The 27,789-nt window shown below is 34.3% G+C and overlaps 3 protein-coding genes across 3 annotated transcripts in view; 2 read left to right on the top strand and 1 right to left on the bottom strand.

The window, feature by feature from the left end:
- Poxn (paired box pox-neuro) overlaps window positions 1-838 on the top strand; it is a 94,577-nt gene extending 93,739 nt beyond the window's left edge. Inside the window, exon 5 of the mRNA XM_076411138.1 lies at window positions 202-838. Coding sequence (XP_076267253.1) covers window positions 202-692 — 491 coding nt within the window. The 3' untranslated portion in view covers window positions 693-838. The remainder of the gene's footprint in view (window positions 1-201) is intronic.
- A 12,374-nt stretch (window positions 839-13,212) lies between these two features.
- Edc3 (Enhancer of mRNA-decapping protein 3) lies at window positions 13,213-20,193 on the bottom strand. Its single transcript, XM_076411136.1, has 8 exons — window positions 20,057-20,193; window positions 19,775-19,993; window positions 19,462-19,721; window positions 19,214-19,403; window positions 19,035-19,151; window positions 18,794-18,976; window positions 18,442-18,737; window positions 13,213-14,340 (listed from the first exon to the last, which is right to left on the bottom strand). The coding sequence occupies exons 2-8, from the start codon at window positions 19,924-19,926 to the stop codon at window positions 14,165-14,167; spliced, it is 1,374 nt and encodes a 457-aa protein (XP_076267251.1). The 5' UTR covers window positions 19,927-19,993; window positions 20,057-20,193; the 3' UTR covers window positions 13,213-14,164.
- A 13-nt stretch (window positions 20,194-20,206) lies between these two features.
- LOC143200620 (armadillo repeat-containing protein 6 homolog) lies at window positions 20,207-27,601 on the top strand. Its single transcript, XM_076411135.1, has 8 exons — window positions 20,207-20,749; window positions 20,857-21,040; window positions 21,104-21,341; window positions 21,403-21,608; window positions 21,665-21,810; window positions 23,051-23,170; window positions 23,362-23,511; window positions 27,164-27,601. Exons 1-8 carry the CDS (start codon window positions 20,633-20,635, stop codon window positions 27,401-27,403), a joined length of 1,401 nt encoding a protein of 466 aa, XP_076267250.1. The 5' UTR covers window positions 20,207-20,632; the 3' UTR covers window positions 27,404-27,601.
- Window positions 27,602-27,789: the final 188 nt, after the last annotated feature.

Below are 27,789 nucleotides of genomic sequence, written 5' to 3'. Positions count from 1 at the left end.
TTAACCAATCCTGTTTCCAGCATGAAGTTCAATATATAGTAAAAAGTAATCACTAAACAGTCGATAGTCGTTTTCAGTCGATAGTTCTAGTTAAAACACTAGTTAAAGTTCCAACACTAGTTAAAACCATCGAATTTTATTGTTAAGTCGTTTAAATTGATGTTTGACATTTTCTCCTAATATTTGATATTTTTGTTACAGAATCCATTCTTCGATCGGATCTCTATAACAAGCACTCTACCACAACGTTAAACTCTACGTTGCCGTACTTTTCCAACCTTCACGATCCTGCCTATCCGCAATCGTCACGCTTAACATCGCTGCACCAACAACTCCACGTAGTCACCAGCAACACTGTTGAAGCGCCTTCGCCAAATACCTCCTGGACAAATTTCAACAACCTTATAATACCGTACCGGCCACAGATGTTCCAAACGGTCTCGCCCAATTCGACGGACCCCGAGCGAAACGGCAACAGGGCGCTGGACAAAGACATGAATAACGAACCAAAGAAAAATCCGTACTCCATCGAGGAACTGCTGAAGAAGCCCAACAGGAAAGTCAAACCGCCTAGTCCCATTAGTTGTTTAAACTTTCACCAGCCCGTCGGTGTTATAGTGACCACCGACGACTGCGAGAAAGAGAACAATGACGTTAGTGTTGATAAAGAGGAAAAAATTGACGTTGAATAGTAACAAAAAGGACAACTGTACAAAGACTTGCCCTGAATCGTCTTAAAACATGTTTTATTTCAAGAACTAATAGCAGTCGTGTGAAGAACCCAAGATTTTTCAACACAATAATTCAAAGAAACATATTCTGATGTAAAAACAACCAATTTAACCACCAAGTGGCAACAAACATCATGATGTATCCTTAAATTAGTTTTTATTTATTTATTTATACTATTTATTTATAGAATTAGATAGCATTCATATATTAAATAGTTTAGGGACATTGCTCTATATAAACCGACCAGTACGGTCAAGAAGTCTAAATCAAGAATATTATTCAATATAATGTTAAAAATTATTATTTGCCATTTATACCTGAACCAGTGAACAAGAAAAACTCTGTACAAAACGGTTGAATTAAAAGGTTAAATTAATAACAGTGATACTAAAGAGAATTTAAAGTTATGTATATAAAGTATTAATAAAGATTATCTTTAAAAATGGTAGTTTTATTTTATTATCATTCCTTTGAATATTCATTCCCTATAGTCTATGCAAAGTTTATTTGTACATGCACCATTAAGATGTTTAATATGTTGTTTAAGATGTTAATCGCCTGCCGCAATTTGAAAATTCATATTAGAATCAGACAATATTTTCCTTATCATTTTATTATACTTAAAAAGAGATACAATGCTGTCTGATTATTTTGAACAAGTAAACGAACGAGCCTATCAGAGTCGTCCAGTTGTCAGACGTATGCAAAATTCTTGAAAGCTATAGTAATAAGAGGTTATAATTCTAACCTAAAAACTATTGTGGCTATATAATCAACAGTAGTTTTTAGATGTAACATAATGTAATAAATCATATTTGATGACATTTTTGTTGAATTATTTTATTTAGTCCTTTTTACCAACGATTGTTTATCTGGAATGGATCTACAGTTTAACGTAGGCTTCGAACCACTTTTCTCGGCATTAAGCCTAGCGACTGACAAGTAACCAACTTAGAGACCATCCGAGAAGACATCCGGTCTTACCCACCTTGGTTGCTGGCGAGCCTATAAAGACATTTACAATCACAAACCTAAAGTACATCCCATGCCCCAGCAGTATTCGAACCCGCGTCTATCGCAACAGTAGGAGGACCGTCCTGTCGCTTTGACCTCTGCGCCAAGGAAGCCAGTTATTATTTTTTTACTATTTAAGTATGACACTTCAGACTACAGGGAAACAAAAAATATGTAGTATATGATTACTTCGCTCTACGCATACAAATGTCGATAGTATATATCCGGTTATGTTTACTACTTCATAGTTTTCTTGATTTTGTTTTTGTTCTAGCCTTATCACAGGCGGTTGAATGCCTGGCGCATATCTGGCCGGAAAGACCCAGCCTGGAGTGACGAGTCTGACCAGATTATGTGGGACTGCCTCTGGCGTTACCATTACACTAAACCAACTAGTAATCATTACCATTACAGCTTAATTTTGGCAGATATGACAGGTGCTGAACGCCCAGCATATCGACCAGCTCGTAAATTAATTCATTTTCTAAAGATATGGAGCTGAGCTGTTGTTTGTAAAAAGCGTGAGACATAAAGTGCTTGATTTTTGGAGTGTGAGTTACTTTGTCAGTTCGGTTCCAACCATCGTAGGGTGAAGACGTATTTTCAATACGCACCAAGCTCTAGAAAGATACATTTCCTTAAAAAAACAGTATTTTATTACGGTTATTTAAATGAGTGTTAAAAACGCATACAGATACGTGTTTACGTGACCAGACAAAAAGACTGCATTTTTATTAGTGTTTTAAAATTATTTTCCCTTATTTTACAACAGTCCATTTTAAATTCAGTTATAGTATTTTTGGTCAAAAATAGTGCAAAAAATAATACATGAATGAAAAATGAAGTGAGTGAAATAAACAATGTAATTATTTTATTTTTATCTTTGGAGCTAAATAAAATATTAACAATCTAAAAATGGCAAACCATAGCAATTCAACCACATCACCGCCACACTATGATATAAGATTAGAACAATCAGCAATAACGCAAACCCCACAAACAGAATGGACTACAGTCATTAACAAAAAATGATTAAGAAACTCGGAATAAGAAATCGCGAGGCAACAAACAAGGATCAGTGACTATTGGTTACAGAAACCAATAGAGACAAAAAACAGATTTAGCAACCTGTCGGAAGAAATTGAAGAGAATATACAATCAAGCCCTGAATAAGTCGTTCTCAAACCACAACCAATAACAGTCTATAAGGTAGGAGTAATAAAGCACATCCATGACCTATTGAAAACTATCTCTACGAACTACACAATTAAAACAGTGAGCTATGAAACAATAAAAATCAAATTGTTCGAAGCGGAGCACTTTAAAGTTCTAGTGAAAGAATTAGATGAAAGAAACACCCAATACCATACATTCAGACCAAAATCCGAGAGAACATTTAAATTCGTATTAAAAGGATTACATCACGGGACTGACTTTAACACCATCAAGGTAGTCCTAGCTGAAAAAGGTCGTAAGGTCGTAAATGTACACAATATACGACAATGCACAACAAAAAAACCTCTGCCTATGTTCTATATTGATTTAAAACCTAATGGAAATAATAAGGCAGTGTATGAAATCACCAAATTGGAAAATAATATTATTAAATGCGAACCACCACATACAAAAAGAATTATACCACAAATACACGAGGTGTCAATCGCACGGGCACACAAAAACTTACTGTCGTAAATCATTTAGATGCGTAAAATGTGCAGGAAAACACAAAACAGGAGATTGTATTGTGTAAAATTCGCGATGAAAAAGTTAATTGTGCTAACTGTAACGGAAATCATCCCAGAAATCATAATATTAAAAAAAGCTCCTGGTTTTGACTTAATTACTGGCAAAATTTTAAAAGAACTATCAGAAAAGGGTATGAAACTATTTATATTTAATGCTATGCTATGAATTAATTACTTCCCTAGTATCTGGAAAGTAGCTAAAATATTAATGATTCTCAAACCAGGAAAAATACCAGAAGATGTGACCTCCTACCGACCTATAAGTTTATTATCTCTAAAGTTTTCGAGAAATTATACATAAAAAAGCTAAACTATATAATAGAAAAAAAATTATTCCAGAACATCAGTTCATTTTCGCACTAAGCATGGGACTATAGAACAAGTGTATAGACTTGTAATCAAAATAAACACTGACCTAAATGCCAAAAGATATTGTTCGGCTGCTCTTCTAGATGTATCTCAGACTTTCGACAAAGTACGGCATACGGGCTTGCAAGTTAAACTAAAGACTATCAGTTACTAAAATCGTATCTCACTGATAGAAATTTTATTGTAAATCAAGACGATGAACATACCGAATTAAATCCCATATATTCAGGAGTTCGACAAGGTAGTGTACTGGGTCCAGTACTGTATCTTCTGTATATCTCTGCGATCTACCCACCACAAAATTAATTACTGTGGCAACATACTTAGACGACACAGCAATTTTAGCATCCCATGAAGATCCAGTCACAGCATCAATAAACCTACAAACCCACCTGGAGCAAATACAATTATGGTTGAAGACATGGCGCATTAAAGCCAATGAAACAAAATCCACGCATGTAACGTTTACCCTGCGTAGAAGAACATGTCCACCAGTGAATATCAATCATCGTCAACTCCCCCAAGCAGAGCATGTTAAATATCTTGGTATGCACTTAGATCGACGCCTAACCTGGAAGAAGCACATACTCTCTAAACAGAAACAACTTGGACTTAAATTGCATCAATATTAAATTGTATATATTGGCTCACCGGGGGCAAATCCAAGTTATCATTAGATTTTTTTTTATTGTTTAATTAATACATTGTTACTAATCGTTTCCGACTAACTTACAATTTGTTTTTATAACTTAAATCTATATATAACTAGAAGGACCCGTAGGCCCTATCTCAGTCTCTGGTGAAATAATGTTTATACATGTCACTGCTGTATTTTTTATTAACTGCACCTCACCACACAACACTACACTAGATCAGATGGTTTGATTCTTTTAAGTCTGTGTCCTGTTCCGGTGGTATCCAAAAGTTGCAATATTTCAATATTCGTATGAGAATGGAGTCTTTCCTCATGCCCCCTTGCAATTCTCTTGATTTCTTGACTGACTGTGGGTATCTGAAGGTCTCGATGCAGGTAATCAGTCTTATAGTATTTGGGTGCACCCACAATACCTCTCAGGACTTTGTTCTAAAAAAATTGTATTTTATTAATGTTACTCTTTGCAGAGCATCCCCATAATTGAACTCCGTATGTCCATATAGGTTTCAATATTTGCTTATATAATAGCAATTTATTATGTACTGATAATTGTGATTTTCTTCCAATTAGCCAGTACATTTTTCTATATTTCAATTCCAGTTCTTTTCTTTTCTTTTTTATATGTTCCTTCCAGCGAAGTTTTGCATCGAGATTCATTCCGAGATATTTAGCGTTGTTGCTATATGGAATTATGTTGCTATATGTTATTTAATGTTATTGGTGCTTGTACGGTCTGTTTATAGGTGAACTGCACATGTACAGATTTACTTTCATTAATTCTTATTTTCCAAGCTTGCGTCCAATTATTTATATTGTCACTTGCCTGTTGTAATTTTCGTGAGGAATTTTCTTCACTGTTGTCTCCGACTGCTATAATCGCAGTATCATCAGCAAATGTAGCCATCGTGATATTTTCCATTTGTGGTATATCACAAGTGTAAAGTAGATAAAGCATTGGTCCCAGTACACTTCCTTGTGGTACATCTGCTTTAGCTTCTTTTATTTTAGAGTAAGTTTCTTCTTGTTTGACTCTAAACATTCTGGTTGTAATGTATGATTTTAATAGTTCGGTGTGTTGTTTTGGTAGCATTTTCTGTAGTTTATGAACAAGGCCTTCATGCCAAACCTTATCGAAGGCTTGTGCTACATCTAATATAGCTGAGCATACTTTTTGACTTTCGTAGGCTTTTTCAATAACATGTGTTATTTTGTGGACCTGGTCAATTGTTGAGTGTTTGTTAATAAACCCAAACGGGTGTGTTGGTATGAGGTTTTTTCTCTCTATGATCGGTTTTATTATTTTCAACGGGAGTTTTTCAAAAACCTTAGATATTACTGGCAGCAGTGATATAGGTCTATAGGATTTTATTGGTTTGGTGAGTTCCCAGGTTTTGGGATCATTATAATTTCCGCCATCTTCCAAATGTCTGGGACATGTTTTAATCTAAATGCTGTATTGATCAAGTTAGTGAGTTTTATAATTCCCTTTCTTGGTAGTTTTTGCAGTAATTTACCTGTTATTAAATCGTAGCCTGGTGATTTCCTGGGGTTAATGTCAGTTTTAATAACTTTGGTTAACTCTTTCAGCGTGACTAATTCAATCGTCGAATTTTCAGCTTCCATGTCCGGCAAATTATGTTCAATATTAGTTTCGTTTGGTTTGAAAGTTTTTTCTAGATATTCAGCATCTGCTTCATTATGCTTCCGCTTTTTGGCGATTGTCACGTGCCCAATTCCCACATAGGTCTCTTATAGGTGGACTGTGTAGACATGAGCGCTCTAAATATTTTCTGGCTTTCCAGAGTGAGTAATCAGTTTCTTTATCATCTGTTAAATTTCTAAGATAGTCATTTATGGTTTTGTTTTTTATTTCCAGTATTTCTCTTTTCAGTCTTTGGGTTATATTGTTTAAACTATTTTTATTTTCCGTTGTTTGTTGCCATTTTTTTTTGGTAATTTACGTTTTTCAGTTACCATTTCCTTCACTTCTTTTGGATAATTAATTCCTTTAGTTATACACTTAATTTCTGGAGTATTATTCCAAGCAGCTTGTTGAATATCTACTACGAATTTTTCTGCTTCAAGATTTAATTGTTCAATTGTCTTGAGGGGTACCTTTACTTGAATTCGTTTGTTCAATTCTTCAGCAGATCCTTCCCAGTCTGTTCTCTTGTTTGTTAACGTTGGGTTTCTTTCTTTTCTTATTATATTTTCGCTCAACGTCAGAATCACTGGCGTATGATCTGAACTTAGCTCAAAATTTTCTTCGACTTTTATATAGCTGGATGTTATGTTTCTTACTATGAAGAAATATAACAGGTCTGGGGTTTTCTCTTGATCAGTCGGCCAATAAGTTGGTTTTCTAGTTGACATGTAACTACATCTTAGTTCAGTAGCTGCTTTATGCAGTTCATTGCCTTTAGTTATTGTCATTCTGGATCCCCATCTTGTATTTTTTGCATTAAAATCACCTCCAGTTATAAATTTTTCTCTCAGGTTGCTTAGGACATATAATTTTCCTTTTTTTGATTGTATCTTGGAGGACAATAAATTGGGGCTACTGTAACCTTGTATCTGCTTGATTTAATAGTTACTGCTGTTACCTGATTTTCTGCTGTACTGAGTCCGGATTCTTGATGGTGGGAAATGTTTTTTATTATTATTGCACTTCCTCCTCTTGCGGTGTTAGCTGGATGTATGGTATGATAGAATGTATATCCTTTAAATTTTATAAAAGATTCTTTTGTTAAATGGGTTTCGGATATTAGGCAAATATCTATTTTTTGCATATCTAGAAATACTTGTAGGGTAGCGTGATGTTGCTGGATTCCATTAGCATTCCAAATTGCTATTCCGATATCTTTATTTGCCATTTCGAGTTTTTGGGGCCACAGGCCTAATGTTTTTCATTTCTAGTTTTTAAATCCTTTCGGAAAAATATTGGATAATTTTTTCTTGCCTGTCCAGCTTTCCTATTACTTTAAGTAGCAATTCGTTGGTGGTTGCTTCATCTTCCTTGGTGTCTCTTTGGTTACTTTGACTGATACTTTGGGCATTTCACCATTAACGTTGTTATATTTTTTCGGTTGTTTCTTTTCACTCATTTTTTTCTAGATATTTAACTTGAGTTACTTTATTTCTCCTCTCTTGTAGCGTTTTAGCAACTACACATCCTCTATAACTTGCCGGATGCGCTTCACTGCAGTTAGCACATTTCGGCTTAGCTTCTTTGGGTTTTCTACACTCTGTGATGATATGTTTACCTGAACATTTTACACATTTAGGTTCTTTTCTGCAGAATTTCTGTGTCCATGTAATTGGCATTTTTTGCATTGCGGTATTAAATTCGATTTTTTTATTGGATTTTTATTTCGACCTCTAAAATGCTTTTAATACCAAAAATGGTTTTTGTGTCCGTATCGTGTTCAAAGGCTAACATAAATAGAGGTAATGGCTTCTTGTGGAGTAAAATTTCTCCTTTGTTATTTTTGGTCTTTTCTTTTTTTAAAATATTAGTCGCATTTAACATTTAAGCCCATTTTGGTTTAGTCCTGCGATAATTTTCTTACTTTTAGCTGTTGATGGAAGCCCTCTTGCCATAACTTTGATGTCTCTGGTTTGTTTGTCTTCATAAGAGTGCCATTGCAGTTTCAGCAACTCTAAACAATTTATTATTTTTGTGAATGTTGTACGACATTCGAGTTATCATTAGATAACAAGGTATTGCTGTATGAGTCTATACTCAAGCCCATTTGGTCATATGGAATCCCACTTGGGGTACCGCTAGCAAATCTAATATATCCATCATTCAACGGTTCCAAAATAAGGTGTTGCGTGCCATTGTTGATGCTCCGTACTATATTTCAAATAAAGTGATACAACGCGATATTCCTCTAGATACCGAGTGTAATTCAACGTGTTTGTGTGAAGTGCTTCGAAAGAGTGTCAGTGCATCCCAATGTACTCGCTAATCAGCTAAATATGCGACATGATAGTCTGTTCTGATTACTGGACATATGTAGACTTTAGAATAAGCTTTAGAATAAGACTAATTAATTAAGGTAATATTTTATACAGAATATCGCTAAATGAAGTGATTTTCTACATGCCATGTATATATAATATAGACATAAGAAATACTTATTGCCAATAGGACAGATAGTGGATTCACGAAGGATAATAAAAGTTTCTCTGTGAATCTGGTGGTTTCTGACAAACCATGGAGCGTTAATCATTCTCCTGAGAAGCTTATTTTGGGAATCTTGAAACGGTTCCCGCTAGTTTCGTGTCATAAACCTGAAGTTGACGTTAGAACCGTACGTATTAACATATTTTGATACCCTCGAACATTTCTGGATAGCTTTGTGAATTCGCGAATGTCAACCGAACCGTTTGAAGGAGAGTGGAGTGGAAGAATCGAAGTGGAGACTTAGGTATTTGACGTCATCCAGACATGGAATTGTATTTGACGTCATCCAGACGTCGACATCAACGTGTTCTCTTCTCGGTAGATCTTATATAATAAAGCTGGAAGGAAGCTGAAATAATCTGCCACAGAGGAAAGATTTGATAAAAGCGGTTAGATATTCGGGTAGATCTAGCCGGACTTATTTTGCAATAGTGCCAAACTTTTTCAAAAAGCTTGGGTGAAGTTCGGGAGGGCTTCTGGCGCTAGTTAAGAGTGTGCTTGATGTTTGCGACCAAACAGACGGCCTGTTGGATGATGCGATGATATACGTAGAACTAGTGTAGCTGTTGAGAGCGTGAGAATAGCTCTTTCGGCAAGCTTTGAAATCGGACTGACGCTAATGTTGAAATGTTGCAGCCTAAAAATGGAATTGATTATAACAAGTCAATTTGAAAAGTGCCCGGCTTACCATAGTAAAGCACATTTTTTTGCCAAAATTAGTTTTTTTATTCAACATAATTCCCCTTCGACCCTATAACTTTTCGAAACCATTTTTGTAAAACGATTTGTGCTTTGCTTCAAAATAGGCCTCACTTTCGGCGATCACCTCTTCATTCGACGAAAATTTATTCCTAGTCAGCATTCTTTTGAGATCTGAGAACAGGAAACAGTCGCTGGGGGCAGATCTGGAGAATACGGTGGATGAGGAAGCAATTCGAAGCCCAATTCATGGATTTTTGCCATCGTTTCACTGACTTGTGACAGGGTGCATTGTCTTGGTGAAGCAGCACTTTCTTGTTCTTCAAATGCGGCCATATTCGGCGATTTCGTCCTTCAAACGGTCCAATAACGCTATGTAACAATTGCTGTTGATGGTCCTTTTTCAAGGTAGTCAATGAAAATTATTCCATGCGCTTCCCAAAATACAGACGCTATAACCTTGCCAGCCGACTGTTGCATTTTCCCATGTTTTGGAGCGGGTGCATCGTGGGCAGTCCACTCGGATGACTGTCGATTGGACTTCGAAGTGAAATGATGGAGCCATGTTTCATCCATTGTCACATATCGACGCAAAAACTCGGGTTTATTACGCTTGATCATCTTCAAACACTGCTCCGAATCATTAAATCGTTGTTGTTTTTGGTCAAAAGTAGTAATTTCGCTCGTTGCACAGAGCTTTCTCATACCAAAATATTCGTGAATATGATGTGCACGTTCAGGAGTGTCTGCTATTTCATTCCTTGATGGTTGATTTTCCTGGGGCAGTGTCTGGAAACTCGGCATCAAACCAAGTTTTTGCCTCAATTGTATTTTTCCCTTCAAAAAGCAATATTTTATCAACACACGTAAATCCTTTTTAACCATTTTTTCATTAACAACAAAAGTTGCTTCACTCAAAATGCTGTAATTCACAAACTAATGATCTGACAGCTGTCAAATTTATAGACACATCTTTTGAGGGTTAGGGCTAACTAAAACATATGGATTTAATTCTAGTAGCGCCATCTATGTGTCAGGTCGGGGACTTTTCATTATTTATTTATTTTTCTTTATTTGCCAGTTCGACGAGCTGCTTATGCTGAAAGCTTCAACTGGGCGAGCCATATCTCGTCGAAATCGAGTGACTTTCTGGATCGATCATAATCTTGCAAGCTAATCATAGTGTCCAAGAATTTTGATGAAACTAGATGATTAAGGAGAAATGGAAGGACTAGGCTTTTAATGTAGTTGGCCTCGCTGAGGTGTCATTATATTTGGTTTGGTATTTGCTGCGGGAGGGAGGCATTTCATCTGGGCCTCGTAGGTCTCTGCAAGGAGCTTGATTTTTCTTGGTCAGTGACCGCAAAATTCCCCGTCTTCATTGACTTCAGGGGTGGGATGACGTTATGTGTCCCCCACAAGGCATCTTAAGCCTCTAGCCTCTAGCCTCTAGTCCGCAAGAAATGAATTCTATTTCGCCGCTCGCCAGGTTGACTTGATCTTCGTACAAGCTCTTCAGGCTTGTAAATCAGGATCTCCCGCATAAACGATTATTAACACGAATCTCGTTAGGTTATTTCCCCATGATTTGAATTGAAATGAAATTTCGGTTGTCACAGATTGACAGGCGAACTGAATATCTCAACTTGAAAACGGCCTTCCCGAATTGATCTGAGCGGTCGATTTTTCGAATTGGGTAAAATCCGAAGAGAAAAGTTTAATAATTCTTCCAGGCGGTCTTTTTTTCCAATTTTCTGAGAGGGATTTGAATGGTGGTGCAATAGGTAGCCATTAAAACAATGACATCAGATTCTAAAATTAACTCATTAACTAACTAATTTTTAATTTCAATACTATAGTGCCTGCTTGTCCAGTTTATGCAAATTAAGCTATTTCAAAAGAGTTGTGTCTAGTTTTAATTTACTAGTTTGTTAAGAGAAAGAGATTTAAAAAGTTATAAAAGATCAAAGTGTTGTTAGAGTTACGAGAATTAAATTAAAAAAAGATGGTGTCCTATCCATTACAACGAACTTAACTCTCACTTTCCGAAAGACTAACCTACCTTAACGTATTAAGGTGGGGTTTTTCATCTTAAGTCTGAAGGCCCATCAATATGTTCCAAATCCTGTATATTGTTATCAATGCCAGACGTTTGATCATGCTATAAAAAATTAGTTCTTCTGCGGTAAAAATAGTGGTGACTCAGCTTTAACTCTTCTACAATTTATGTAAAATGTAATGGCGAACACTCTCCCCAATATAAGAACTGAAAAATTTATAATAAATGTTCTTAAGTCAAACACATATTAAAAGTCAAATTTCATATTTTGAAACAAAAATCAAAGCTAAATCAAAGCTAAATCAAAGCTAAATCATTAATATCAAGAAACCTCGTTAAATCTCGTTAAAACAGCCAAGACTACATCTGTAAATAAAAAAAATCTCAGTATCAACACAGTGTCAATAAACTATTCTTCAAACTTCAAAAACTCCCCTTGCCAAAACTGCACCTTCTCAGCGAACAAGAACGATTTCCTCCCATCCTTCATGCCTATGTCCATTAATTTCTCATTCCTCAAAGCACGCCTACAAAAACTTCAGCATCCTTCACAGAATATTGCCCCGATATAACTCAAGCTAATTTAAACAAATACAAGCGTAGTAAGACTATAAGGCTACTAAGCTAGATATACCATTAGAGAAACTAATAGATCATCTTAGATTTCTTTCCTTAAATCGTTGTCTTATCGCTCAGACTTACATTCCTTCTGGCAGGGTATAAGGATATTAAAAGGCTTACCTAAAACCGGCATCTTGGGTACTAATTCCGAAAAGAATTGCCAATAGTTTTGTCTCATTATTTTCTAGGATACCTATCGATGGCAATCCCTTTGTGGGTTATAAAATTATCCATGAGTCTATATGCCTTGATAATGTTCTCCTTAGTCTATTAATTATTTATTTACAATGAAGGATCTTATCAGATTGTTGTCTAAAAATGCATCATCTACTCCGGGTCTTGATACTCTTCCATATCCACTTCTTGCCAATCTACCCCCTTTAGCCCTAAATTTTCTATTGAAAATATATAATTAAATATATAATTCTCACGTTTCCCCTCCAACTGAAGACTCAGTACTCCAATATTCTAGTATAGACAAACAAACAAACAAAATTGCTTTCTAGTTATAACTGTATACCAATCTCTGTAACTGATTACCTTTGCAACATATATGAAAGAACGGTGGGAGTAAAATTAAATTGGCATGTACATTCTAGCTTTTTCTTTCCCGCTACCAGTTTGAGGGATTAGAGCCCGGCCCGCTATTAACTCTCTTTTCAACCTAGAACATTAGGGATTGCTTTTCCAAAAAATTACACATGATTGCAGTCTTCCTAGACATAGAATAGGCTTTCGATCTAACCTAGAGATAATTAATTATATTTCTGGAACATAAAGGACAATATTCTTAATTTTATTAAAAACATTTTTATCAACCGCACATTTAAGGTACGTTTAGACAACTGCTTCTCTCCACCATATACACAAGATAATGATGTTACACCGCGAGCCTTTAAATCTAGTCCTATAATTGGCATGCAATGCTTCACCCCTATAGAACCACTTCGAATTCGAAGAAGACCGGGTTTCAAAGAAAATATAAGAATCATTGCCTGAACTTGCGGCAGCTCTATATAGTTCCACCGGTTGAAGAACCAGTAAACATTAATCTTGTGATGCTAATGTACTTTGTATTATCTGAAGTAATTATAACAATATATCATTTATATTTAATAAAACACTTGACTGTTTCATAACAGCTTTATTGGGGGCCATTTTAACTGAAATTGCATTCTTAAAATTACAAACAGAAAAAGCTGTTATAAAAAAAATCAAAAAGTTATTAAATTGACTGAAAAATAACATACATAATAGTCAGAGTTAAAAATTGTTTATTAAATTGTCAACATACTCGGCAGGCCTGGAAGCTTAAAAGTCATAATATTAATGTAAAAATATAAAAAAACCACATGATAAATTGATACATGTGTGGTTTATAATTGAAATAATAAAAAGAATGTGTGACCAGAAAAACTTAGCTTGATACTAGACATTAATAGTTACTAATATACAAAAATATACACTATTAAAGTCAATTTTTCAGCTAATTGGGATTTAATAAAAGTATTATTGATACTTTTAAAATACTTAAATATTTGGAACATCAGCATTGTCGTAAACGATTTTATTCTCAATTGAATGCCGTTATTTTATCACAGAAACGATCGAAATAAAGTTATAAAAATGGTCAACAAAAGAAAACGACATATAATACATATACCGTCCAATAGCGGATTCAGGGAGCCAAGCCCCTCAAAAAGCATATGTCCTCTCAAATTAAACTTGATATTATTCTAATTAAACTTTATGTGACCTATCACCGCAAGGCTTGTCCCGAAATAAAATCCTGGATCCGCTATCAATTTCGAGAAAATAACACTTACTAGACCATGTTTAAAATGTATATTATAGCAATATGCTGATATCCAGCAGGCCTGCGACATAAAAAGTCATTGTATACGTTATAAAAATATAAAATCGACATGCTACTAAAACAATACAAAGTTGGAAACAATTGAACGCGGTAACAAAAAGAACAGTTTTTTTGTAGCATGATGAATAGTCACATCCACACCGGAACATCCTAAATACGACTGCTTGCTTTATGGTGAGCTTCTGATCTGGTAAAACTCGCTAGACTATTCGTTAAGATGTAGTGGAATGGTGTTCTTCGATCCGAAAGGGCTCCGATATTTCACTCCTACCTCGTGGAAGACATCCACGGGCAAACCAAGATTCGCCAAATACAGTTTGCCGTTATTGGGCGAGTGAGGTAACGGCAGGACCGGTATCAAAGATATTTTTGGAATTATCCCTAAAATATTAACAAAAATTATCTTTGGAACAGTTTACTGATATATAGGATAGACCAAAAGTCTTTTAACATTTCGAATCAATTATAAATAGAAACCAAGAACGTAAATTTTCCATGACCGCCAAATAAATGATTAATATTTTGCATATTTTCATTGCATATTCTCTGTTAATTCTTCAATAGACGTTGAAGGCAACAAATTTAAGTCACCTCTTGCGTATATCAAAAGTTTCATGAACTGATGTTAGTTGGAACCAGATTCTTTGGCTGAAGAACCAACAGGCTTTAATTAATCAGGCAAATATTAAAAGCCACTCACTTCAGTTCACTCAATAAATTGTGTGATATAACAGGTCAGTTGAAAAGTCTGACCCGGCCTGACACATAGATGGCACTACTAGTTAGCCCTAACCCTCAAAAGATGCGTGTATAAATTTGACAGCTGTCAGATCATTAGTTTGTGAATTATAGCATTTTGAGTGAATTTATTAATGAAAAAATGGTTAAAAAGGATTTTCGCGTGTTGATAAAATATTGCTTTTTGAAGGCAAAAAATACAATTGAAGCAAAAACTTGGCTTGATAACGAATTTCCAGACACTGCCCCAGGAAAATCAACCATCGAGGATTGGTATGCTAAGTTAAGACGTGGTGAAATGAGCACCGAAGACGGTGAACGCAGTGGACGCCCAAAAGAGGTTGTTACCGACGAAAACATCAAAAAATCCACAAAATGATTGACTGAACGTGTACATCATATCAGTCATGAATATTTGGGTATGAGAAAGGTTTGTGCAAAGTGGGTGATGCACGAGCTCACTTTTGACCAAAAACAACGACGAGTTGATGATTCGGAGCAGTGTTTGAAGATGATCAAGCGTAATAAACCCAAATTTTTGCGTCGATATGTGACAATGGATGAAACATGGCTCCATCATTTCACTCCGAAGTCCAATCGACAGTCATCCGAGTGGAGTGCATACGATGAACCCGCTCCAAAACGTGGGAAAACGCAACAGTCGGCTGGAAAGGTTATGGCGTCTGTATTTTGGGATGCGCATGGAATAATTTTCACTGACTACCTTGAAAAAGGAAGGACCATCAACAGCAACTATTACATAGCGTTATTGAACCGTTTGAAGTGCTGCTTCACCAAGACAATGCATCGTGTCAGAAGTCAGTGAAAACGATGGCAAAAATCCATGAATTGGGCTTCGAATTTCTTACTCATCCACCGTGTTCTCCAGATCTGACCCCCAGCGACTATTTCCTGTTCTCAGATCTCAAAAGAATGCTCGCTGGGGAGACATTTTCGTCTAATGAAGAAGTGATCGCCGAAACTGAGGCCTATTTTGAAGCAAAGGACAAATCGTACTACAAAAATAGTATCGAAAAGTTGAAGGGTGGCTATAATCAGTGTATCACCCTTGAAAATGTTTTTACTACGGTAGGCCGGAGACTTTTCAATTGACCTGTTAGGTGAGTAATACTGTGCAATAAATTTTGTCGTTCGATTAAAAAAGGGTTTTATAATCTGATTGGTTATTAAATATAATCTCCCTAATCTTAACTTTCTAAATATTGCATCATACATTAGATACGACTAGTACAATCTTACTTTACAAATTAATTTCTTACTACTGTTTTGTACTTGCATTAATTCAGAAGCAAAACCAGTATGGGATAAATACATTAGTGCAAATGCATTAGTTTCTCAGTGCAACCCCATATTTGTACCCCATAAGTTCTAATAGGCTTTATTATTGACCGATAAAACAATCTGTTGGATCTTAGGTCAAGTTAAATTAATTAATTTAGTTTTTTGTTTCATTTTGTGTCTGATCTACTTAGTGTTTTGTCTAACGTGATGTTTCAATTTTTCCTACAACCTAGATGTATTTGATTTTACTAATATAGTTCGGTTTGAAAAGCAAAATTGTCTTGAACAGATGTGAACCATTTATATTTTCGAGCCTCTATTCCATTTACGGATTTTGGACTGCCACTTATACTTTTTCTATAGCCCTAGACAGAGATAATGATATACCATGACTGTGTCGTCGGCAAATGTTCCTAGTTTTGTTCCTTTTGTTGTTAGAATATTAGCAATGTAGAGCGCAGGTACAGGAGTAGTCCGAAACATTGCGGAACTCCTACATTTTTTATGGTAATGATTATATTGCTTTTCATAGGAGTTTTTTCAATAATCCTGGTGAAATATCATTAATTCCAGGTGCCCTTATAGGATTAAATCTGTGGAAACTTCAACTGGAGAAACCTGCTTTATAGCTATTTCAGGTTGATACACAAGTATTGTAATCCATTGTAGATTGTAGATAATTCATCATTAATTTCGATTGTCCATGTTAATTTTGCGTTGCAGCGAAATGACAAAAACCTAATTATGTCACTTGAAGGATGTGAGATTCCTTAAGCAGAATCAGCTAAATACCTCGGAACACATCTGGATAGTAAGTTAAATTGGAAATATCTTGTTAGACAAAAAGCAGAGCAGATTAAAATCAAAGTGAGGCAACTGTACTGGTTAGTCAGAATATACTCAACTTGACTTAAAATCAAAGAGATTGGTTTATCAGTCACCAAAACATCAAACCCAATGCACCCAAAACAAAATTCTACGATTAATTACCAATGCTTATCGCTACGTAACCAACAAAGAGCTGCACGATGACCTCAATCAAAATGGATGTACGAAGTGATCCAAAATTTCGCGTTAAAACATTAAATAAGGTTGCTAAATCACAGCAACCACACGAAGATGTTTAGTGTATAAGTGTATTCCTAACTTTAGTTTAACTAGATTAGTTTTATTTTAATTTGGGAAATACGTACTGATGTATTAATCCCGTACTCACCTTGCAATTAATTTGTAAAAAATTAAGATTGTACTAAGCATATCTAACGTAAGATGTAATTAATTTAAAAAATATATATAGGCCCTACGGTCCCATCCATGTAACTATACTATCCAAACTAGATTGACAGACAAAACCAAAATTAAAACAGTACTGGTTATTAGGTTCCATTAGATTCAATTAAGTTAAGGCCATTAGGTTCTAACTGACCGATTCAGCCAAGGGAAAGAAAAATATTTCGCTCTCATAAACAAAGCTATATTTCTATTCCTTCCGTAATTCCAGTGAATTACGGATAGAAATTATCCAGCTTTTATCGACCACAAAACTTAATGAATAACCTATTAATTGTTATACTAACAAGAACAGTGATTCAAATCCAATGAATAAAATGTCGTCACTACTCTCCTACTGTGCTGTGCATTTCCAAGAACAACCATTTCCCAAAAGAAACAACCAAATTGGAAAATAACAAAATAACAGACACAGACAATCAAAATGTGTTGCATTTTGGCAACATTAGATCAGGCAGGCTACCATTAAATCTTAGCTCTTGAAACCACCTTAACTTAGTTTCGGCGAAATATTGCAGAAATATGACACAAAATATGGTTCAAAAGCGAAATACTTAATTAGATTGTTAGTGTTAAGACCTTGAAGATATATATACTACAAAAGAAAATCATTATAGTGACAACGAATTACCAAAGTTGTATATTGAAAACCAATGCCTATTACTTAAACTTAAAATTTAATAATGGGATAGCGTCAAACTTAAATACATTTTTCATGTTTTTCAAAATGATAATTTGAAATACCAATCAATGATATATGTACCGTTTTGTTTGGTGACCTTTTGGCACTTTTCTAGTAAAACCATATTTCCGCCACCATAGTACTTCTGATATTTCGTTCAAATATGTTGGTCTACATTGATTTTTAATAAATCAAAGGCCTTTTTCAGCTATTCGTCAACCATGACGAAGTTCATCTTTCATTCTAAAATTTCCAGAAGGAAAAAAGCAAACCAATTAAAACACTGTAGTTCACTTAAGTACTCAGCACCATAAAGAACACACAATTGTCAATGATGAAAACATATCAAATAACTAAAGCAGATGGTCAATAAATAAGTATTACTAAAGGCATAGGGTTTTAGAGTCATCTATTACGAAAAAAACGAAAATATGTTTGAAAAGAGAATATATAGCTGAATATATAATTACCTGGAGTACCAGAAGGAGGAGGATCCAAAGCTAATACTGGCGCTCTATTCTTATTCACCCAATCAGCCAATGCTGGATAACTTTTAGGCGGGTCCGTGTCGTCGCAAAGTGCGCATATGATTAAGTCCATCGTCTGTGGAAGACATGATACAGACGTTACAAACTGATTACGAGTCAAAGTGTAAAGGGACAACTCTTTCCTGATAGAAGGAGCCTCTGGCGATGCGCCAAAAACCACTGTCGAAATACCGTGCGAAGTTAATTGCCTGGCAGCATTTATAGCAGCTGCTCCTTGCCTGTAGACAAAAAGGAACAATCAAGACATAAGCTTGATAATTCCCAGAATATGTACCTGTGTGGACCGCTCAAGACCACTACTGTTGGCAGCTGATGAGAATTAGAAGGGTTTAATCTATGACCTCCTCCTATCAAATGAATAGAAATCTCTGCCGCAGCGGTACCAAACAATTCAACACGTCGATCCCAAGTAAGACCTGCCTTATCTGCAGTATCAAATATTTTTTTCCTAAGTGATCTAAAATTGCAATAATAAGTTAATAGCTGGCATTATGTGTTTTTTTATAAATTCCTACCTTGATATGGATGGTATAATTAAACCATCATCTGTTACATATTCACAAAAATCTGGTTTAGGCACCACAATTTGCCTAAATGATGTAGGTTGACATGCTATGATATTTTCATCATGCCTATAATTAAAATTAAAAACACTATTGTAATCAGTTAACCAATTAAAGCATGAAATTCTCACCTGTACTTTGCAATTTTTTTATTATCAAGTTGTCGAACAACATCTGGTTTTTGAGAATTAAGTTCATCCCATATTGCTTGTTTATCAAACAAAGCTAAATTCTTCTCAAAATCAAAGTCATCTTTAATTTGACTACTGACTGGCGAGCCAAAACACTCTTCATCTTTCCAACCTTTTGTCCACTTAGATCCTTAAAAAATTACATACATACCAAACCTATCTTTATATCAAATTAGCCTATTACTTACCCTTTTGACTCCTTTTACTTGTAGAAAGATTCCTGAAAGATGATGATAGGCCATCTTCAAACCTTTTATTTATATCAATATCAATTGGTTTACTTTTCCCAGAAATACCATTTTGAAACTGCCTTGGTGTTGCATCTGATGTGCTGTAGGATCTACCAGCTCTTTTAGCAACAGGTTTCGCTATGGTAACAGTGCTATTTTCTTGAGGTGGTTCTTCTACATATTTCTCAAGTAATTTCAAATTTGATATATCCGAAGCACTACAACAAAAACATTCTCCAGTCTATATAAATCTAGACTTTAAATTGGCTACCTAATTGTGATAGATCCTTCACAAGGAATTCCATTACAAAAAGCTTTTCTCAATGTAATTTTATACAAATCTGCATCTGATATTTCACCTTGGTAATTTCCTAAATTATTTATACATTTTATTGATACCATATATCCTACCCACTGTGCCATTTTATTTAAAAAATATGTTTAGCACAGAATAAATAAATGTAATACTAGATATCTGTTGTTTAATGACCTACAAAAAAAGATAAAATAATTATTTAAAAACATTTCATACAATAAGGTTAATAAAACTTACCAAATATATTATAATTTATAAAACGTGTTTTTTCTGCCTTTTATAACTTCTTGAATATCAACAGATACAAAAAGCAAATATGGAAAGGACTTTTCATTTACTGGGTTGGTAAGAAAAGGTTTGACACAAAAACAAACAGCTGACATTTTCACGTTCCTATTTCTTCGTTACAGCTATTTAAGATTTTATCATTTATAAAATTATATAGAAGTATTCAAGGATTGTCGACGTACTTCCAATATATTTTTAATAAATCTTAATAACCCTCACGGAGTGTTACCATCTATAAATTTTTGAACTGTTTTTAACTTTGTTAATAGAAATAATAAAATATATATTATTTGAAGTGATGGCAACAATGTAATCAGCTGTTATTGACCCATTGTTTTTATTTTTATACGTCTATGTCTTAATTCAAAGACATCTGATACTTTTTGGCAATATAATTATTACTAAAGATCTTTATTAATATTGTTATATCGTTTATTATATCAAATCAACTTGTAATATCTACAATTTGGTGCACCACAGTCAAGTAACGTTTAAATTACAAGAGTATTAAATTATTTTCCAAATATGGTGCTGCAAATAACTCAAGATACATTTAACAATGCTGTAAAAGAAAATATTGAACTTTTAGGCCTTACGGAGGAAGAGGCCGTAGAAGAAACTGTAAAACAATTTGAAGCCCAGGTAAAACACATTTATTAAATGTTCAAGTTAAATTACCTGTAAATTGCCATATTTTCATTGACATTTTTGCATGAGCTTTCTCAAAAATTTTCCGTTTTATTTAATAGGGAGTTGATTTAAGTAAAATTATTAAAGAGTCCATGTCTAAAGAAGAGTTTAATGAGATTATTGAATGTGCGAAAACTTTAGAACAACTACAGAAAAGCAAGAATGCTGCCGAACAAATTAATAATAATTTGAACACTTTAAAATTAGAATGTGAAAAAGGACTGCAACATAAAGTAGCAGCAGGTTAAACAAAACATAGACAAAAACACATTATATATTCATTACTGATTTCATACATATTTCCAGGAAAAACTGGTGTATATAATGTGCTCTTAAATATTTATGAAAATTACTCTGAGAAGAATGTTAAAGCAAACACTTTAAAAGCCCTAATAGCTCTAATGACAAAGCAACCTGATCTATTAGATAGTCGAGGAGTTGAATTTATTATGACCAACATAAAAGATGATAATCAGGATTTTGAAATTAGACGACTCATTCTTAAATGGACCAAAGAATGTTGTGTAATGCATGAAATGAATAGGTAAGTTTATTGTAATTATAAAATACCTTTATATATAAATATCCATAATACCTCATGATAGGCAACACATTTATGATGCACATATACTAGATAATCTTAAAGAATTTCTCAAAGAACATATTCCAATGGAGGTTATTAGAGAGGCTCTATCAGTATGCCGTGCTCTAGTGCTGGATGATGATGTTCGTGTTGAATTTGGGAGAGCTCATGAACATGCCAGAGTAATTGCCAGTGAAACATTATGTCTACTTATGTCATTACTTAACAGTAAGTTGAATAATTTCAAGGCCCCACTGCTAGTTTCACAATTAAGAATGTTATAGAATTTAGAGGCGAAGAGCAATTAAATAATGATATTTTACTTACCTTAACTTCACTTATGGTAAGAACTGAATTCTGCAAGAAAGTTGAAGATGCAGGTGGTTTGGATATAATAAAATCTGTAATGACTACCTTTGCCCAAAATGAAGTGAGTAATCCAAATCTATATTTAAGCAACAGTCACTTGAATTAGTAAAAATTTCTATATTTTTCTAAAGAGAAAATTATACATTTGCTTCAGTTTTGTTTTATTTTCTTAATTTCCCACAATGTATTTAAGTTGTATTGTTCACTCTGATACAGAGCATAAGGAACAATTTTTAGAACAGCCATATGTCAGAGGGAACTAAATCTGGCGAATAAGTTATTTAATCTATCAATATATTTTATTACATATATAATATAATAATTTAATGTGCTGATTTAATTGTTAATTAATTTAAGCAAATTTTCGCAATTCCATTTTTGGACGGTTTTTTGAGCTTGTTTCATATTGATCCTGTTGCTTTGATCAACTTTAATGCTGTTGGTTGACCCAAGTTTCTTCCATTACAATAATGTTCTTGTTTTCTACTGAGATATTTAGGCACTCTACTAAATCTCTCTCTCAATTAACCAAAAGTTTCGTGATCTCACTATCAAATACAAAACTTATTGGACCTATTATACCTTTAGTACTATATTTTGAATTTTATGGCGATGGTGAAATTTTGAATGGTTGCGAGCTACAACCCAACATTAATATAGTTCTTAGAGTTGTTTTCGTCATCAATTAGCTTTGTAGTTGAATTACTTTGGCCCACAAGATTTTAAACTGCACTTGTTACAGGCCTTTTTTGATACATTGTCTATGCATTCTTTTTTTGTCAGCGTAGAACATTTGTACTATATCATTGAGCAATCCATAGAGCAATGGCCTGCACATTAATGTAAATGATTTCACACTTCTATAAAAAAAAACTATATTTGTGACAACATGGCCAGAATCAGTTATAAGAATCGACTGGTATGGCCGCCGAACTATGGCAGTAGAATTAAACCGTTTTCAGAAGAAGTCTGTGAAAACATTATTAACACAGTTTTCATCAATATCACCACGATTCCACTCGGAAAATAGAGAAACATTTTCGATAATAATGGAATACTTAATTTAAAATATTTGGTTAAAAAACATTTTCAGACTATAAAGAAATTACTTCTACTAAAAAAAAGCCATGGACTTTCTCCCAGATGTAATATCTGACTTCTGATATCTGTATAAAATCCTTTTTATATTTTAGATAAAAATATAAAAGATAGTATTATTATATAATTATGAAACACTGTTAGCAAATAGCTTTAAAATATATTACATTACATTATTTCAGAAGAATTACATTACTTTTTAGAAAATCATCAGACAGTGTTTTAAATTAATAAAGTCATTGGCAGGCAATGATGAATGCAAGATTCACATTATTCAGAAAGGCTACGCTGTTGTTATACTGCAGAGTCTGTCGTCGACAACTGTGAGTATTCGTATAAAATTTAAAAGTTTGTCCAAGAATGAAACTTTTTACGTTTCGCTTTATATTGTAGTTCAGAAAAATATTAAGAAATTGCCATTTTCTTATTATATTTTGGCTCGGTACTTTGGTAGTACCACGCCTAAAATGATGAAATATATAGAAAACTAGCAAATAAAAACGGAATGTTTTAGCTATCGCCTACCACCGTAACAGCTGGTTTATCTTGTGTAGCAGCATTAACCCTACGCAGTCCAGAAAACAGCAAGGTACTTTTCGACAATGGCATTCCCGAAGTTATATTGGCACTGATGAAGCAACACGGCGACCAGAAACAAGTCCAGGTAAGATAACTCGGAATATATTGATTATTATTACTATAAACTTTTGCTTATGATTATCACTCTATAAACTTTTAATTTTATAATTTTGAATGAAATATAACGAGTTTTAACCAAATATTCTATTACTACTAGTATTCCATATCTTATGTTTCATTATGTGTTTAAAATTATAATGTATAATATATTACATTTAATATCATAATTAGCACTAGCCTTAACTAGTTCCAGATCCGCTTTTTGAAAATATCAGATATTAAAACTAATAAAAATATTAAAGTTTCATAAACTATTTATTAAAAAATAAAGTTTTTTCTAAAAGTATTGTTATTATTACCCAAAATTTTACTGGTTGTTAATTCAGTTAAAAATTCTTCACTTATTCCAACAATCCTCCAATTTTTGGATCCCATCACCGAATTATAGAGACCCTCTCAAGAGAAGTTATTACGTTTTCGTTTAATGATCTTTCCACAAAATACTTTATAATTTTTTTTTTTTTGATAACATCTTTATTAGATATGCTTAGTACAATCTTAATTATAAATTAATTTATAACTACATTTCATTTGTACTTGGATTAATTCGCAAGCAAGACGAGTGCGAGATAACAGCTCAATTGAAAAGTCCCCGGCCTACCATAGTAAAACGCATTTTTTAAAAATATATCGGCAAAAAATATCGATATCTTTTGGCATCTCTGCTGCTTAACTATAACGTAGCTACTATTTTAAAAATTCGAAAGACAGACATTCTTTCAAAATGCAGGGACCTTTTTACCATTACATATGTAACAAGTCATTTGAAAAGTCCCCGGCCTACCATAGTAAAACACATTTTTTTGGCAAAATTACTTTTTTTTTATTCAATATAATTCCCCTCAAGGGTGATACACTGATTATAGCGATCCTCCAACTTTTCGATACCATTTTTGTAGTACGATTTGCCCTTCGCTTCAAAATAGGCTTCAGTTTCGGCGATCACCTCTTCATTCGACGAAAATTTCTTCCCAGCGAGCATTCTTTTGATATCTGAGAACAGGAAATAGTCGCTGGGGGCCAGATCTGAAGAATACGGATTGTCTTGATGAAGCAGCACTTTCTTTTTCTTCAAATGCGGCCGTTTTTCGGCGATTTCGTCCTTCAAACGGTTCAATAACGCTATATAATAGTCGCGCACGATGAACCCGCCCCAAAACGTGGGAAAACGCAACAGTCGGCTGAACCTTGCCAGCCGACTGTTGCTTTGGAGCGGGTTCATCGTGTGCAGTCCACTCGGATGACTGTCGATTGGACTTCGGAGTGAAGTGATGAGCCATGTTTCATCCATTGTCACATATCGATGGAAAACTCGGGTTTATTACGCTTGATCATCTTCAAGCACTGCTCCGAATCATCAACTCGTCGTTGTTTTTGGTCAAGAGTGAGCTCGCGCGGCACCCACTTTGCACAGAGTTTTCTCTTACCCAAATGTTCGTGAATGATATGATGTACACGTTCAGTTCATATTTTTAGAGTGTCTGCTATTTCATTCAATCTTAATTTACGGCCATTCAAAATCATTTTGTGGGTTTTTTTTATGTTTTCGTCGTTAACAACCTCTTTTGGGTGTCCACTGCGTTCACCGTCTTCGGCGCTCATTTCACCACGTCTAAACTTAGTATACCAATCCTGGATGGTTGATTTTCCGGAAACTCGGCATCAAGCCAAGTGTTTGCTTCAACTGTATTTTTTCCCCTCAAAAAGCAATATTTTATCAACACGTTTTTTTTTATTACTCTTCGTGAGTCCACAATTCCTATTCAATGTCCTATTGGCAATAAGTATTTCTTATGTCTATATTATATATACATGGCATGTAGAAAATCACTTCATTAAGCAATCTTCTGTATAAAATGTTATCTTAATTAATTAGTCTTATTCTAAAGTCTACATATATCCAGTAATCAGATCAGGTGGTGTTAAACGTTTTAGTCTACGCACTTCACTATCATTTATCAACACGTGAAATTCCTTTTTATCCATTTTTTTTTCACAATAACAAAAGTTGCTTGACTCAAAATGCTATAAGTCACAAACGAATGATCCAACAGCTGTCAAATTTATACACACATCTTTTGAGGGCTAACTAAAAAACATATGGATATGGAACAATTCTAGTAGCGCCATGTTTGTTTTGCGTTGGATGACCAGTTGATTTGAATTTTAGTGCAACCCCATAGGTCCAAATTGGCTTTATAATTGTTCTGATAAATCAATCTCTTTGATTTTAAATCACGTTGAGGGTATCTTCCGACTAACCAGTATAGTTGTTTTATTTTGGTTCTAATGTGTTTTTCGCTTTTTGTCTAACATGATGTATAATTTATAATGATGTAAGAAAAGTTAAAAGATACTATGAATGTTCAAACAATTCGTATTTTAATTCGCCAATTTTAGCGATATTTTTTTGGATTGAGTCGGTTTATCTTAAAGAAAATTTTGGTTCTTAAACCGAATGTTTCACGAATTTTTGCATCTAATTAATCTCAAACACTGTAGACGATTTTACATCCCCAAAAATCGTTGGCCCGATGTGTACGCAACATTAGCCAAATGTACCGAAATTTTAACAGAAACAGTTCAGTTCAGCGTGTACGACCATTAAAAAAGGCACGACTAAACGTTGCAATTCAAAAAAATTCAAACATAAACTGATGGGCAAAGGTACTATCAAAGAATTTTGTAACATTTATAAACTAACTGGTACACCGCTGGTAATTCCATCACACCCGTAGAGCCAAATGTTCCTTTTAAAGTGGTGACAGGTGTTTATGTTTTAAGCTTTCGTTTAGAATCAAATATGAACAGTTTGTTAGTGCCTCGATGGATCCAAGATGTTACCATTTATTCTTGAAATAATTTTTTTTAAGTAAACTGAAAGTAACACATATGCTGAAGTCCCGGGCGTAACAAACCAGACGCGGTTATTTTGTTCAAAATTGGCTTTATTCATCAACGTAATCTCCATCAAGAGCTAGACAATCATTCCAGCGCCGCTTTAGCATTTCAGTACCGCTCTTGTAGAACGATTTATCTTTTGCCTTAAAATAGAGACCCGTCACCAGTGACTGTCCACTCAGATGACGATCGTTTTTCCGGAGTGAAGTGATGGGTCCATGTTTCATCCATTGTCACATATCGACGCAAAAATTCCAGTTTGATACGTTTAAACATGGCCAAACACTACTCAGAATGATCAACGCATTCTTGTTTTTATCAAATGTCATGCAATATAAAACCAACACGTTCTTTTGATATCTTTACGATGTTAGCTAACTCAGGCAACTTCACTTTTCGATCATTCAGAACGATTTTGTGAATTTTTTTTATTTTCTGGTATTACCACCTCCTACTAGTACCATTTAGTCCACTGCGTTCTGCATAATCAATGTCTCTATACCACGTTTGAAGTCAGTAAACCGACGTTTTATTGTTGTTTCTGATGGACCGGAGTCGCACTTTTCAAGTCATTGCTTCGTTTGAACGATATTTTTTCCCATCGAGAAGCTGTCCTTTTCAGCCCATGTGTTATGTTCTCATCCCTACACAAATCGAAATTTATATCATTTTTATTACTACTATTTAAGAAATTAATCAACTATATTTATTTGTAGAAAACTGGAAGTTGGGCAATCCGAAACATGGTGTCTAGAAGTAAATACCAGTGCAAAACGTTTCTGGAATTAGGTGCCGAGGACATTATTCGAGCCAGCTTGAAGAGATTCAAAGATATTGAATATGACCTAAAAGCTGCGCTACGCGACTTAGGATGCGACGTTAAACTAAAGGAGGAATGGACCGGCAAAGGAGGCGTTTTAACCACTGGATTCAACAAGCTGGAGATCGACGACTGAATCGTGCGATTCCGAGCATATGCGAAAATGATAATTTCCCTGAAAAAGAAAAAACAATTCTATTAGCAACTACTTAATTTTAACACGATAATAACCCTTTATTTACACCGGAGCTTTAGTTTTAACTACTTCCATAATGTCTAATGCTTTTTATACTTTTTTATAATACTATAAATTTTAAAAAACGTAATAAAGCAATTCCAAGTAGTTTTATTGTGATAATACAACGTATTTCAAGTTAAATATTCCTTTGGAACGCTTATTTAAGGGAATCTTACAGTGATGTAAATTATAACAAAAATATGTATGAAAATCTTTGAGAATGAGAGTGATTTTTTTCACCAAAAGATAATAAATTTAGTTAACCAATGGATTTCATGGTTCCA

Source organism: Rhynchophorus ferrugineus, unplaced genomic scaffold (assembly GCF_030347505.1).
Source record: "Rhynchophorus ferrugineus isolate W39M unplaced genomic scaffold, kcgeb_rfMv2 rfM8, whole genome shotgun sequence".
Classification (NCBI taxonomy): Eukaryota; Metazoa; Arthropoda; class Insecta; order Coleoptera; family Curculionidae; genus Rhynchophorus; species Rhynchophorus ferrugineus.
Note: the sequence above shows the minus strand (reverse complement) of the source record. Positions and strands in the feature narration are given on the sequence as shown.